The following is a 16,861-nucleotide window of genomic DNA, read 5'->3' on the forward strand; positions in this document are numbered from 1 at the left end:
AATGAACTCAAATATACCTACAAACAAGGCACAATGATGCAATATATACATACAGCTAGCCTAAATAGCATGTTAGCATCGATTAGCTTGCAGTCATGCTCTGACCGTCCATCCATCCATTTCCTACCGCTTATACCCTTCAGGGTCGCGGGGGGCGCTGAAGCCTATCTCAGTTACAATTGAGCGGAAGGCGGTGTACACCCTGGACAAGTCGCCACCTCATCACAGGGCCAACACAGATAGACAGACACCATTCATACTCACTTTCACACACTAGGGCCAATGTAGTGTTGCCAATCATCCTATCCCCAGGTGCATGTTTTTGGCGGTGGGAGGAAGCCGGAGTACCCAGAGGGAACCCACACAATCACGGGGAGAACATGCAAACTCCACACAGAAAGAACCCGAGCCCGGTATTGAACCCAGGACTACTCATGACCTTCGTATTGTGAGGCACATGCACTAACCTCTGTACCACCGATGCACTGACCAAACATGCTTGATTAGCACTCCAGGGAATCAATAAATTCAACAATGCTCACTTTTGTGAATTCATGCACAGCATAAAACGTTTGGTGGACAAAATTAGACAAAAAAGAAGTGGCATAAAAAGTATTTTTGTGGCAGCATCAGAGAAAGTTGTACATGCAAACAAGCTACGATGACAAAATGGTGCTTGCCAAATACTCTCATCAGTGAATCATGTTTCATAAAAATAGTGGGATTTCTAACAATTAGGAAAGATTGCATTTTGTTTTTCCTCCTGCAGAAAATATATCACAACCAAAAATATATATTTTTTTCATCTTTTTCCATGTTCACACATCTCTGGAAGAGGTCCAGGGAGCCACTAGGGCGGCGCTAATAAGCCACAGGTTGCTGACCACCGGCCTACCCTGTTCAGGGTCAAGGGAGAGCTGGAGCGTTGTCTCAGCTAACTTCGTTGAGAGGTTGAGTCATCCCTGACTGGTCAACCGTTAATAAAAGGATCATAAAGACTCACATTTACACCTACGGGCATTTTAGAGTCTTCAATTAGTGTAACATACTCTCCATGTTTTTAGATATCAGAAAAAAACAAGAGTCAACCCATTCACCTAACCACATGCTCTACCATGTTGGTCATAACACAACAGTAATATGAAACAACGATAAAAAAATAATGAACTGGGACTGAATTTCTGTCTCCGTACTCTGTGATTGACTAACGACCAGCCTCAGGTTTAGCCAGCCTATCACATATTGTCAGCTGGTTTTCGGCTCCTGCGCTCCACAACCCCGACTGACCAGGATAAGCCGTAAAAATCAATAGATGAAGTCAAAGTGTTTAGCAGCTGTAGCTTGAGCTGACTTCAATGAGTTTGCAGAAAACTATAAGTATATTACAGCAGTTTACTACATTTGTTACTTTTTATATTGCTCATAAACGCAGAGTGTCTCATATTAAAGCAGTAGACTAATTAGCCCATCCTTGTATTTTATGTGCAGGTTGGCTCTGTATGTGTACGAGTATCTGCTGCATGTAGGAGCCCAGAAGTCAGCACAGACCTTCCTCTCAGAGGTAAGTCACCTCTCGGGTTGCCAACTCCCTGGGAAAAAAAAAAAATAAGGGACACCTTGAAGGGCTGGTCGACCTCATTTTTCTAAGCCTTTTTTTTTATATGTGTGAATTGACTTTTTATAAGGTTGAATTGAGGCAACTGGACTCTTCTTGTTTGTTTCAAAGTTGCATCCATTCGACCTTTGTGGATTATATAATCACTGATAATCTACGAACACATTTTATACTATTTCAACTCAAGCAGAATTGAATTAGAATTTAATACCAATACATGGCAAATATTTTTTTGAAATATTCCTTGTGTGTGTGTGTGTGTGTGTGTGTGTGTGTGTGTGTGTGTGTGTGTGAAATCGCAGCATCAACAGCATAAAATATGTTTTATCTTGAGTATACAAAATGATTGCTTAAATTTATCCATCCATCCATGTTCTTCCGCTTATCCGAGGTCGGGTCGTGAGGGCAGCAGCCTAAGCAAAAAATCCCATACTTCCCTCTCCCCAGCCACTTCGTCTAGCTCTTCCCGGGGGATCCCGAGGCGTTCCCAGGCCAGCCGGGAGACATAGTCTTCCCAACGTGTCCTGGGTCTTCCCCGTGGCCTCCTACCGGTTGGACGTGCCCCAAACACCTCCCTAGGGAGGCGTTCGGGTGCCATCCTGACCAGATACCCGGACCACCTCATCTGGCTCCTCTCGATGTGAAGGAGCAGCGGCTTTACTTTGAGTTCCTCCCGGATGGCAGATCTTCTCACCCTATCTCTAAGGGAGAGCCCCGCCACCCGGCGGAGGAAACTCATTTCGGCCGCTTGTACCCGTGAGTTTATCCTTTCGGTCATGACCCAAAGCTCATGACCATAGGTGAGGATGGGAACGTAGATCGACCGGTAAATTGAGAGCTTTGCCTTCCGGCTCAGCTCCGCATTACTGAAGACGCCGCACCGATCCGCCTGTTGATCTCACGATCCACTCTTCCCCCACTCGTGAACAAGACTCCTAGGTACTTGAACTCCTCCACTTGGGGCAGGGTCTCCTCCCCAACCCGGAGATGGCACTCCACCCTTTTCCAGGAGAGAACTATGAACTCAGACTTGGAGGTGCTGATTCTCATTCCGGTCGCTTCACACTCGGCTGTGAACCGATCCAGTGAGAGCTGAAGATCCCGGCCAGATGAAGCCATCAGGACCACATTGTCTGCAATGAGTTTGTTACCATGGCTACTTATGATTTTCACCTGCCTCTGTTGTTCCGGAAGCTCACCTGTTTGTAATGAAGAGACATTATTTAAGCCTACCTTTGCCGATCACTCGTCCTGGCTTCTTTGTTTGCTTCACGCTACTGTTACAAATGTTTTGCTTGCCTCCTAGCTCATGCAAAGTCTAGCTTCAAGTGCTATCGGTACCTTGATCCGTCGGTTGTTTTCTGTTTTGTACCTCTTTGATTTTTTTTTCAAGATTAAATCATGTTCCTACTTCCTACCTGCAAGTCCTCTCCGTTTGCATCCCGGGAGAACGAACCGCGCAGCAAGCTGTGTAAACCCCGCCGTATCATTATGAGAGACAAGATAACAAAAGGTTTCTTATTTTTATGCATTCTAACTTGTAAAAATCGGCTTGTTTTATGTGGCTAGCAATGCAGCTAATGGGAGCAATTTATCCATCCATCCATCCATTTTCTACCACTTATTCCCTTTGGGTTCGCGGGGGGCGCTGGTGCCTATCTCAGCTACAATCGGGTGGAAGGCAGGGTATACCCTGGACAAGTCGCCATCTTATCGCAGGGAGAAATCCATTTTACCTCTAAATCACTTCAAAAATATATCAGAAAATCACTAACGATAATTTTATTACTTTCAGTAACCTCTATAATAACCATGTTGTAGCTACATTGTTAGTGTAAGAGTGAACATTAGGGAATTATTTTTCTAGCGTAGTAACACATCCGCGTGCGACAGTATTAGCCGTAAAACCTAACCATGGTGAGAGATAAGCTAGCTTCTTTGTCAGCAACCAAATAGCGTCTGAGTTTGCAATTCACAAGTTCACAACACAATGCGATAGGACACCGATTTGTACTGACTGAACAACATAAACAATCATTTTACAGTATCTGTAAAGTATTAGCCCACATTTTATGTTTTGTTTGTACACAGCTAGCTTGATAGCATATGTACTGTAACACGCATGATGTGCTGTGTGTATGACCGGAGACGTTTCCAGTTTATTTTGGGTAAGCACTCATTTTATGTCTGCATAGCTTGGCTACAAACTCCACATGAGCTATGAGTCACGCCGACCTCACTTTCTCAGGCTTCCGTCTGCTCTAATGTTCCAGCTTTTCTCTGTACTCGCTTCTAGAACCAAAAGTTCATCCTCCTTATATTCAGCTTCAAAAGTATAAGGTTGTGAATCCTAATTTGTTCAAAAATAGTTGCCTCAAAAAAAAGACATATGTGTGTTCTTGTCTCTCATAAAGATTGTGAATGATGGGCAAAATTCCCAAAAAGTGCAGTTCTCCTTTAGTACTTTGAGATCTGATAAGTGTTGAAACAAATAGTGTTCAACCCATTGGTCAATGTATTACCAGCTACCTATTGGAAAGCCCTACAATGTAACTATCATGAAGTGTGGTGTACCTATCATAAAGTGTAGTGTCACTATCATAAAGTGTAGTGTCCTTATCACAAAGTGTAGTGTACCTATAATAACGTCATTATCTGAAAGTGTAGTGTCGTGACCATAAAATGTTTGTCACTATAATAAAGAGAATTTTCACTCTCATAAAGTTAATATCACTATAGTAAAGTGTAGTGTCACTCTCATGAAGTGAAACGTCACTATAAGAATATGTAGTGTCACTCTCATAAAGGTCATATTGTCCAGATCATTCCATATTTATGTTTTGTTCCGTTATTGTATGACATTCTGTTGTTTGGACTTCCTTGTTTCCTGTTTATTCTGTCACCATGGTAGCTTATTAGTTCACCTGCCCCTTGCTTTCCACGCACACCTGCTTCTCGTTATCACCTCCCTTATTTAAGCTCGCCCCTTTTCGTCATTCATTGTCGGACTCTGGTTTGCCTTCACGCAACTGCTGATGACTTGTTTTTTCATGCTCTTTCTTGCTAGCTTCCACGCTAAGCTTTTATTTATTCCTAGCTTTCATGCTAGTTGTTTTGTTTTTGCCTTTTTGTGTCTTCGTGCCAAGTATAGTGTTTCTGTTCATATTCCTAGCCTCAATGCCAGCGCCATTTGTTATGTTTTTGTTAGCACCAGTGTTTTTGTTCCTTAGCCTTTTATTCGTTAAATAAATACTTTATATCTTACCTCAGGCTGTGTGTTTGCCCGACGCATCCTCGGAGGAACAAATCCGGCGTCATTATGCCACACAGTCCTCACACATATCACTATAATAAAGTGTTGTGCTGTAGTGTAGTTTTTTTCCCACTGCTCACAGGCAGCACTTTACTTGAAGTTGATTGGCTACTATTACACTCGCGAAAGAACTGTACTCATGAACGTTAATACATACATATATATATGTATATATATATATATATATATATATATATATATATATATATATACATCCATCCATCCATCCATTTTCTACCGCTTATTCACTTTTTTTGGGGTTGCGGGGGGTGCTGGCGCCTATCTCAGCTACAATCAGACGGAAGGCGGTGTACACCCTGGACAAGTCGTCACCTCATTGCACAGCCAATACAGACAGACAGACAACATTCACACTCACATTCACACACTAGGGCCAATTATATATATATATATATATATATATATATATATATATATATATATATATATATATATATATATATATTAGAGATGCGCGGTTTGCGGTCTCATCCGCGGAGTATGTGGATAAACCGCGAGTCGGGAGGTTGACATGACGAAAACATAGATTTTAATTAGATTCGGGCGGGTGGCGGTTGAACCATCCGGAGATATTTGATATGCATGGTTCTGTGATCGGTATCCTTTGCCATTCAAAGTGCCATTTAAGACCCGTGTCATAAAGCGAAGAAGGCAATAAGAGACGCTAATATTCTCCTGAATGACTGCCGGTAGTCACCCAGATAATAAGTATTAGGGCGTGCTATGAAGCCATTGGCTTTGTCGCCTACTACAACATGTACGACGTGCTTGTCAGTCCTGCATCATGTTGTGTGTGGCTTCTGCAGCAACACGCACACGACTGCAAGGCATACTGGGTGACACTGAGTACACCAATGGTTGTGATATAAACAATTTTAACACTCTTAGTAATATGCGCCACGCTGTGAAGCCACACCAATTAAGAACGACAAACACATTTCGGGAGAACATCCTCACAGTAACACAACATAAACGCAACACAACAAATACCCATAATCCTTTGTATTCATGACACTTCCTGACTATTTTATACACCCCGCTAGCAGCAACCCCCCCTCCCCCGTGAGTCAGTAAGGTGGGCGGGGTTGGGGGCGCGGGGGTGTAAAATATATTCATGAAGTGTCATGAATACAAAGGATTATGGGTATTTGTTGTGTTGCGTTTATGTTGTGTTACTGTGAAGATGTTCTCCCGAAATGTGTTTGTCAATCTTGTTGGGTGTGGCTTCACAGCGTGGCGCATATTAGTAAGCGTGTTAAAATTGTTTATATCACAACCATCAGTGTACTCTGTATCACCAAGTATGCCTTTCAATCTTGAACTTGTAATTGCGGAAACTGCACACAACATGTTGCCGGACCAACAATCCGTTCGTAAATGTTGTTGAATGTGTATAAGGCAATGGCTTCACAACACGCCCATATTCTTGTAATCAGGATGAACGTTATTGGAGAGTCGCGGGAACGTTAGCGGCTCCAATTGTAATCGTTATTCTGTGAAACAGGTATAAATACCTCTGTGAGTGGTAAAGGCGGACAACCCTGAAGTATTTCAGCGGGCGGTTGGCGGGTACGGTCCTGATAAAATGTTGGTTTGGGTGGACGGCGGGTGGATAACGACTTTGGAGATGCGGATGCGGATGATATAATTGCCTATCCGCGCATCCGTAATATATATATATATATATATATATATATATATATATATATATATATATATATATATTTGTTGTTGTTTTTTTTAAAACTGTGTTTTCGGGGGGTGAGCCTCCAAACCCCCCTCAGCCCCATGGCCCCCACTTGAGTTATTGCGGCTCTGGTCTCCATCATAGAGGCTGTGTTTCTGTTCAACCACTTAGATGTACAACTAGTGTTTTGAGGGCGAGACATTTTTACTGTAACGACAACAAGAGAGCAGAGTTGCTAAATGACACTCCTAAATAAAGTAAGTTAGCACATCTCCGGCGGGTGTGAAAGCAACATGTCGCTTCCCTGACTGCTCCTTTTTTCTTGAGGAAAAAAAAGCCACTCGGCAAAATACTCAAAAATGACAGAAAAGTCAAACTATTATATTTTAGACTTTTGTTTACTCTCACGGTCACAAAAATAAAGGGACAAAGTGCGTCCCTTCACAACTCAATACGGAACGAGTACTCTAAACGTGGGACGATTCGTTTTTTTAAGCAACTAGCGTTGTCCCAATACCAGTATTTTGGTACGGGGTACCAAAATGTATTTAGATACTTTTGATACGTTTCTAAATAAAGGGGACCACATAAAAATGGCATTATTGGCTTTATTTTAACAAAACAAAATAAAGTACTATCTAATCTAATCTAAAACATCTTAGAGTACATTAAACATATGTTTATTATTGCAATCAAGAACAAGGTCCTTAAATAAAATAGTCAACATACGATACAACTTTATTGATAATAGTAAATAGGCAAAAAAAGGCCCCTAAATAGTCTGCTGATGTACGCAGTAACATATTGTGTCTTTTATCATTCTATTATTTTGTCAAAATTATAAAGGACAAGCTTTAAAAATGTATTATTACTTTGAATATTTGCTTATTTTCTCTTTCAACATGTTCTATCTACATTTCTGTTAAAATGTAATAATCACTTATTCTTCTGTTGCCAAATACTTTACATTAGTTTTGGATGATACCACAAGTTTAGGTGTCGATCAGATACCAAGTAGTTACAGGATCATACATTGGTCATTTACTGAGTTTATAAACACAGCGTGATTTTTTTTTAAAAGAAAAAATATTTTTTGATGATAAAAAATATTGATGTAATCATATTAGTATCGACGAGATATACACTTGTACTTGGTATCAATACAGTGTATGTCAGGCATAGATCCACCAATGGCATTTGTTTACATTCAGGCGCGCTAGCTTTTGTTAGCAGTGATGCCTGTGAGCTATTGTATCCTCCTACGTTGTTTAGTGAAGCATGTTTAGTTTTCCTCGTCCTGCAGAGATGATACTTGGAAGAAACTTACTTTATTAGAAGAATAGAATAGAATGGACTTTATTGTCATTATATTTGCATATAACGAGATTAAAGACTCCAACTTAACGTGCGGTAGTGGGAACAAATATGGGGTGAAATAAATAACATAAGAGGAAAAACCAACAATTGAAATAAACAGACTACTATCCAACAGAAAATAATAAGCAATCCTGTACAATATACAAAACACTAAAGAAATACAAAATACCGTGCAATATACAGAACAAGAAAAGTGTACCGAAGTAATAAATAACAATCAGTGTCGGACGTATTGCACTCGAAGGGTAGTATTGCACAGTAGGGTATTAGGGCATGATATTGTATAGGGGTGAATTATTATTATTATAAGTTAGAGTTCAACATGGTGACAGCTTTGGGAAAGAAGCTGTCTCTGAGCCTGTTTGTTCTGGCTCTGATGCACCTGTAGCGCCTGCCTGATGGTAGCAAGTCAAACAGGTGGAAGCCAGGGTGTGTGCTGTCCTTGGTAATGTGTTTTGCTCTGTTGAGGCAACGGGAGTTGTGTAAATCCTTCAGGTAGGGCAGGGGACAGCCGATGATTTTTTATGCAGACTTTATAACCCTCTCAATCGCCTCTTTGTCTACTTCAGTGCAGCTGGCGTACCACACTGTTATGCAGTACGTCAGCAGGCTCTCGACAGCCGAGTGGTAGAAGGTCACCATCAGCTGTCTCTGCAGTCTGTTCTTCCTCAGCACCCTCAGGAAGTGGAGTCTCCGCTGGGCCTTCCGGATGACCGCAGTTGTATTTTGGGTCCAGGACAAGTCAGCAGATATGAGGGTGCCGAGGAACTTGAAGGAGTTGACTCTCTCTACCTCCTCCGTTGATGTAGAGGGGGGCGGGGTCTGCAATGTTTTTCCTGAAGTCAAAAATGAGTTCCTGGTTTTTTGTGGTGTTCAGTGCAAAATTATTCACTGAACACCACACTGATAGTTTTAGGACCTTATCTCTGTATTAGTGACCATGGAGGCGAGGATTAGTGATTTAGAAGAAGCTAAAACACTGTGGACTGCGGATGGATGTTAGCTGCTAGCTAGTTTGCCATGTCCTAAAGCACCTCTCCTTGAGGGCGTTTCAGTGTTATAACTTCACCTTTATCTTTGGCTTTTAAGCCAAAATGCGTCCATTCTCCCTTTTTCTGTCTACACACCATATCTGCTTGTAGGTACTCCGTGATTGTGCGCTGCTGAACATGCTCCTCTGCTTGTAAACCCAGCAATGTCCCGACAAGACCGCGCGCTGTCATTCCTGTTAAAAAATGTTTTAAATTGTGAACCGGTTCTTTTCAAACAGAGTATAGTACCGTTTTTTATTCTTTAGTACCGCGATACTATACTAGTACCGGTATAGCATACAATTATATAAGGGACTGTTGGCCAGCCCCAGCATGCTATACATGTACATGTGGTGCATGTTGAGGTCATTCTAACAAACAACCTAGCCTTGTCGAGAGTGTGTCCAGTAAATGTAACAGCTGATTGAATTAGCTGGGACCAATACTGCTGAGCCAACACGATAGGCTTTTTTTAATGTCGGTGCAGGAATTTAAAAGAACTGACGCCAGAGAACATTGAGCGTGACGTCTTAAAGCTGATGTCTTTTCCGTGATATCACTGACTGTGATCGCCACTAATGCTCCTTTTTGGATCCCTCGCCCGTGCTTATCTCCGCCTCCATGACTCTCCCTTCAATGCGAGTGTGTCCTCACCGTGGTTCAGATGAGGCAAAAAGGTGAGGAGGTGAAAAGGAGGTCAGTCGATGGTGGTGGTTTGACCAAGACAACAATAAATTGCCATTTTAGTGGCTTGCGGTAACTAAGAGGAGAACAAAGAACACGGGGATGGAAAAGGTTACATCATTAGCTGGCACCAATTCTCATCACTCTGACTTTGTGTGTGTGTGCGTGTGTGTGTGTGTGCGTGTGTGCGTGTGTGTGTGTGTGTGTGTGTGTGTGTGTGTGTGTGCATGTGTGTGAGTGCGTTCTTTTATTTCCACCCTTCTTGAGACACCAACAAGGAAAAGTACCTTCCATATGAGGACATAAATCATGGTCCCAGTACGAAAAAAACCATTGCATCTAATAGAGAATGTCTCATTTGCACACCTGGTGGTAAAATCTATCAAAATTAGGGTGGTCCCAAAAAGAAAGGATTTTTCAAATTGACTCTGTGTCGGAAATAACAAGTGTGTGTAAAATTTTTAACTGCTCCCCCTCTGGCCAACATATGTAATAACAATAAATTCAAATGCGCCCCCTATGGCCCAGATTAATAAAAATAAATATGTATATAGAGGCGTAATGTAATAGGTAAGTAATGAAGATTAAAAACTAATTACAAACAAATAATTCTCCCAAAAATAAAATAACAAAGAACAGTATTTTCCTCACAATGTGTCAATTTTTTTCTCAGAAAATTGGGAACAATTTCTCATATTCTTTCCGTTTCTGTAATATTGCTATATTTTCTGGTAAAATTATTACTTTTTTTAAGGTAAAATTATTACTTTTCAATGCAAAATGTAAAATTAGGACGTTTATCACAATATTACCAATTTGTTTGTGGTTCTTGTAAAATAGTGTCATTTTTTGAGTAAAATGATGACTTTTGTTACAGTTTTGCCCAATAAAATTTGGATTATTATTATAATATTGCCAACATTTTAAAGTTTTCTTATAAAATTGTGACTTTTGCTGGGTAAAATTACGACTCTTCACAAAATTGCCAATATTTCAAGCTTTTCTTGTAAAATTGCGACTGTTATTGAGTAAAATTCCAACATTTGCACAGATGTTCAGTTTTTTTTGTAAACGTTTGTGTTAAAATCACGACAGGTAGCAATGACACAAGAGCGACAATAATCCAGCACTGACTGTAGGTACTAAGCAGGTAAAATAGGAGCTGGCTGATCGACATCAGGTGTGGCCAGGTGCCAATCAGCCACAGCTGAGGGGAAACAAAGCACTCAGGGAGACAAACAGGAAGCTGAACCAAAATAAGAGTGCTGACAGGAACTAAGGACAGGAAATACTAAACACACAGAGGAGAAACTAAAACACAAACAAACTGTCAGTGGCAAGCCTGACGGTTTGACTTGTGTTGAGTAAAATTACGACTTTTATTATAATACCGCAAAATATTTTAAGTTTTTCTTGTGAAATTGTGACCTTGAGTGTCTGTGTGTGTGTGTGTGTGTGTGTGTGTGTGTGTGTGTGTGTGTGTGTGTGTGTGTGTATGTGTGTGTGCGTTCTTGTATTTCCACCCTTCTTGAGACACCAACAAGGAAAAGTACCTTCTATATGAGGACCGGTGAACAAGTTAGGACATAAATCATGGTCCCAGTACGAAAAAACCATTGCATCTAATAGAGAATGTCTCATTTGCACACCTGGTGGTAAAATCTATCAAAATTAGGGTGGTCCCAAAAAGAGGGGATTTTTCAAATTGACTGTGTGTCGGAAATAACAAGTGTGTGTAAAAATATGAAGTGCTCCCCCTCTGGCCAACATATGTAATAACAATTAATTGAAATGTGCCCCCTAAGACCAAGATTAATTAAAATAAATATGTATATAGAGACATTATGTATTAACTTGAAATAAATAATGTAGATTAAAAACCAATTACAAACAAATAATTCCCCCCAAAATAAGATGACTGAAAACTGTTTTTTCTCGCAATGTGTCAACTTTTTTCTCAAAAAATTGATAACGATTTCTCATATTCTTTCTGTTTCTCTAATATTGCAATATTTTCTTGTAAAATTATTACTTTTTTAATGTAAAATTATTACTTTTCAATGCAAAATGTAAAATTATGACTTTATCACAATATCACCCATTTTTTTGTGGTTCTTGTAAAATAATGTCATTTTTTTGAGTGAAATGATGACTTTTGTTACAGTTTTGCCCAGTAAAATTTGGATTATTATTATAATATTGCTAACATTTTAAAGTGTTCCTGTAAAATTGGGACTTTTGTTGGGTAACGTTACGACTCTTCATAAAATTACCAATATTTTAAGCCTTTCTTGTAAAATTGCAACTGTTATTCAGTAAAATTCCAACATTGGCACAGATGTTTAGTTTTTTTTTTGTAAACGTTTGTGACAAAATCACGACAGGTAGCAACGACATAAGAGCAACAATAATCCAGGACTGACTGGAGGAACAAAGGAGGTAAAATAGGAGCTGGCTGATTGACATCAGGTGTGGCCAGGTGCCAATCAGCCACAGCTGAGGGGAAACAAAGCACTCATGGAGACAAACAGGAAGCTGAACCAAAATAAGAGTGCTGACAGGAACTAAGGACAGGAAATACTAAACACACAGAGGAGAAACTAAAACACAAACAAACTGTCAGTGGCAAGCCTGACAGTTTGACTTGTGTTGAGTAAAATTACGACTTTCATTATAATACCGCAAAATATTCTTAGTTTTTCTTGCAAAATTGTGACCTTGAGTGTCTGTGTGTGTGTGTGTGTGTGTGTGTGTGTGTGTGTGTGTGTGTGCCTGTGTGTGTATGTTTGTGTGCGTTCTTGTATTTCCACCCTTCTTGAGACACCAACAAGGAAAAGTACCTTCCATATCAGGACCGGTGAATGAGTTAGGACATAAATCATGGTCCCAGTACGGAAAACCATTGCATCTAATAGAGAATGTCTCATTTGCACCTCTTATTGTTGAAATCCATCAAAATTAGGGTGGTCCCAAAAAGAAGGGATTTTTCAAATTGACTGTGTGTCGGAAATAACAAGTGTGTGTAAACATTTGAAGTGCTCCCCCTCTGGCCAACATATGTAATAACAATGAATTGAAATGTGCCCCCTAAGACCAAGATTAATTAAAATAAATATGTGTATAGAGACATTATTTATTAACTTGAAGTAAATAATGTAGATTAAAAACCAATAATTCAAATAAAACAAATAATTCCCCCCAAAATAAAATGACTGAAAACAGCCTTTTTCTCACAATGTGTCAACTTTTTTCTCATAAAATTGGAAACAATTTCTCATATTCTTTCTGTTTCTGTAATATTGCAATATTTTCTGGTAAAATTATTAGTTTTTTTAATGTAAAACTATTACTTTTCAATGCAAAATGTAAAATTAGGACTTTTATCACAATATTACCCATTTTTTTGTGGTTCTTGTAAAATAATGTAATTTTTTGAGTGAAATGATGACTTTTGTTACAGTTTTGCCCAGTAAAATTTGGATTATTATTATAATATTGCCAAAATTGTAAAGTTTTCTTTATAAAATTGTGACTTTTGTTGGGTAAAATTACGACTCTTCATAAAATTGCCACTGTTTTAAGCTTTTTTTGTAAAATTGCGACTGTTATTGAGTAAATTTCCAACTTTTGCACAGATGTTCGTTTTTTTTGTAAACTTTTGACTTGTGTTGAGTACAATTACGACTTTTATCATAATACCGCCAAAATTCTAAGTTTTTCTTGTGAAATTGTGACCTTGTGTGTGTGTGTATATAAAAACATAAATTGAAGTAACTATAATAACTTTCAATAAATAATGAAGAAGTGTGTGTGTGTGCGTGTGCGTGTGCGTGTGTGTGTGTGTGTGTGTGTGTGTGTGTGTGTGTGTGTGTGTGTGTGTGCACAAGCGCAATCTTCTCTCCCTCCTCCACCGTATGCTCGCTCTCTCCTACGGATGTGGAAGATGAAAAGGATAGGCGGTGTCGGATTGAATGTGGGAATGCATTAGCTAAAAGTGCAACAAGTATAAACACAGCCTTGTACACACATTTCTCTGCCGCAGTGTTGCTTTCGTCGAGCTGGTGGGGTGGAGTAAAACATAACTTTAAAGGCCTGTTATCTACTTTTTTTTTTTCATCATCTACATCTCTTTCAAGTGTATCCGCCGTCTCAGGAAGGCCATCAGGGCAAAAATAGCAAAACAAAAAGCACGTTGCCGCGAAACACACACACAAAGTACTGTAAGCGCATTTTATTTTAATTTCCATACTTCAAGGAGGCCTAGCATGTGTTACATTTAAACAATGCAATTGAGGGAAGAGAAAAAAAGAGAGAGGCTAAATTAATCTTATATTATATTTATACTTATATTAGACCCTCATTTGTTATGCAACTCAACTGCAGAGAGTACAGGGCAAGGTGACTTCCTTTTTTCGTTTTTATTTTTTTATAAATAAATGTGATGAATATGTAATCGAGGGATTTCTAATATCTGATATGTTAAAATTCTTGTTAAAGGCCTTCTGAAACCCACTACTACCCACCACACAGTCTGATAGTTTATATATCAATGATGAAATATTAACATTGCAACACATGCCAATACGGCCTTTTTAGTTGACTAAATTACAATTTTAAATTTCCCGGGAGTTTCGTCTTGAAAACGTCGTGTAATGATGACGTGTACGCAAGACATCACGGGTTTTTAGGAAGTATGAGCGCTGCACACACACACAGCTAAATGTCGTCTGCTTTAACGGCATAATTATACAGTTTTTTTGGATATCTGTGTTGCTGAAACGTTTGCAAGTTGTTCATTTAATATTGGAGAAGTCACAGTATAAAGATAATAATAATAATAATGGATTAGATTTATATCGCGCTTTTCTATTGTTGGATACTCAAAGCGCTCACAGAGAAGTGGGAACCCATCATTTATTCACACCTGGTTTGTGGTAAGCTACATCAGTAGCCACAGCTGCCCTGGGTAGACTGACAGAAGCGTGGCTGCCAGTTTATGCCTACGGCCCCTCCGACCACCACCAATCATTCATTCATCATTCATTCACCGGTGTGAGCTGCACCGGGGGAAAGGGTGAAGTGTCCTGCCCAAGGACACAATGGCAGCGATTTGGATGTCAATAGGTGGGAAGCGAACCTGCAACCCTCAGGTTTCTGGCACGGCCGCTCTACCCACTACGCCATGCCGCCCCATGGAGTTGGGAAGCCACACGAACACATGTTGATTCCTTTGTTTAAAATTCCTGGAGGTGAAACTTTACTATGGATCAGAGTGCAGTCAAGAGAACATAGATCCCGAACACATGTCAAACCGCAGGTTTCGGTGAAAAAATTTTGGTTAAAAAGTCAGTTCTTACTTGAGAAAAGCTGAGCTTGTGCCGTCCATAGCTGCTGTCGACTCCCCTGAGACACTGCGCGTCAAGACACCCGTGGAGACACCCTTCCGACTATCAGGTACTATTAAACTCACTAAAACACTAGCAACACAATAGAAAGATAAGGGATTTTCCAGAATTAACCTAGTAAATGTGTCTAAAAACATCGGAATCCGTCCCAATGCAATCGCGTTTTTTGTTTTTTTTCTAGTCCGTCGCTTTCAAAATCCTCAAACACGAATCTTTCATCCTCGCTCAAATTAATGGGGAAATTGTCGTTTTCTCGGTCCAAATAGCACTTTTTGTTGGAGGCTCCCATTAAAAACAATGTGAATATGTGAGGAGACCAAAAGTTGTGAACTTTATCGTGGATGTTCTCTACTAAATCCTTTCAGTAAAAATATGGCAATATTGCAAAATGATCAAGTATGACACAGAATGGACCTGCTGTCCCCGTTTAAATAAGAAAATCTCATTTCAGCAGGCCTTTAATATCAATATTGTTGTTAATTTTATTATATTTTGTTGATTACTTTTGGATTGTTTTTGTATTATGTTGTGTGTCCTCTCAATTACTCTGTTGATTGCTAATCTGAATGTTGCTGTGCCGGGTCTGGTTCTGGAATTGGAATTTTATTATTGTGTATCATTTTGTTAGGACTGATTAATACAAAAATAAAAAATAAAACAATAAAATTAAGGGACTCCGTTTTTGTCATTATTGTTATTGTAACGATGCCTAAAAAAAGTATTAATTTTTTTTTGCCTGTAACATTTGAGTGTACACTTAAATCTCCATTGATTTAATCTCTACAGTTTTGGACTGAGCCATACTTTAAAAAGTAGCCCTGCTAGAGGCCTGTAAAAGCACACTTTCACATGTTGAATTACAGTAAGTCCAATTTCCATTTGTTTTGGTTACTGTATTTCACATTTGAATTGGGGCGGTAGCAATTCCTGGTACTTGGGATAGCTATCAAGAGTAGCAATGTTAGGTAGTTTTGTGTTGTGTGTGTTAATAAATGTAAATTTTTGTATTGTAAATAATATACTGTTCAGGCCAAAAGTTTGGACACATCTTCTCATTCAATGCGTTTTCTTTATTTTCATGACCATTTACATTGTAGATTGTCACTGAAGGCATCAAAACTGTGAATGAACTCAACAAAAAATGGTGAAATAACTGAAATCATATTCTAGTTTCTTCAAAATAGCCACCCTTTGCTCTAATTACTGCTTTGCACACTCTTGGCATTCTCTCGATGAGCTTCAACAGGCAGTCAGTCACCTGAAATGGTTTTCACTACACAGGTGTGCTTGAAGGTCATCGAGAGAATGACAAGAGTGTGCAAAGCAGTAATCAGAGCAAACTTTGAAAAAACTAGAATATAAACATGTTTTCGGTTATTTCACCTTTTTTGTTAAGTACACAGTAACTCCACATGAAATAGTCATGAAAATAAAGAAAACGCATTGAATGAGAAGGTGTGTCCGAACTTTTGGCCTGTACTGTATATACTGTATGTACGTTTGTTCAACATTTAGCGCCGATCTGATAATGATAACCGTGCTGTCCAGTTGCTATATCTTGTTTTCTTACACTTTTGAGTCTCGTTTTACTGTATACTCTTATTACATATATTATTGTATATAATTATTAGGTATTACTGTATGTTGTAAAATAGCAGTAGCAATTCCAAGACGTTGTATGGCTTTAGTGTACAAGCTACAGTGACTATGTTTACACTGCAGGCCAAA

The 16,861-nt window shown here is 39.3% G+C and overlaps 1 protein-coding gene across 2 annotated transcripts in view; it reads left to right on the forward strand.

Annotated features, from left to right (window-relative positions):
* Window positions 1-16,861, forward strand: part of ssbp2a (single stranded DNA binding protein 2a) — a 192,971-nt gene that overhangs the window by 88,223 nt on the left and 87,887 nt on the right. For both annotated transcript variants that reach the window (XM_061906332.1, XM_061906330.1), the window contains exon 2: window positions 1,489-1,561. In XM_061906332.1, the coding sequence (XP_061762316.1) occupies window positions 1,489-1,561 (73 nt within the window). The remainder of the gene's footprint in view (window positions 1-1,488; window positions 1,562-16,861) is intronic.

This window comes from Nerophis ophidion, linkage group LG07 (genome assembly GCF_033978795.1).
Source record: "Nerophis ophidion isolate RoL-2023_Sa linkage group LG07, RoL_Noph_v1.0, whole genome shotgun sequence".
Classification (NCBI taxonomy): domain Eukaryota; kingdom Metazoa; phylum Chordata; class Actinopteri; order Syngnathiformes; family Syngnathidae; genus Nerophis; species Nerophis ophidion.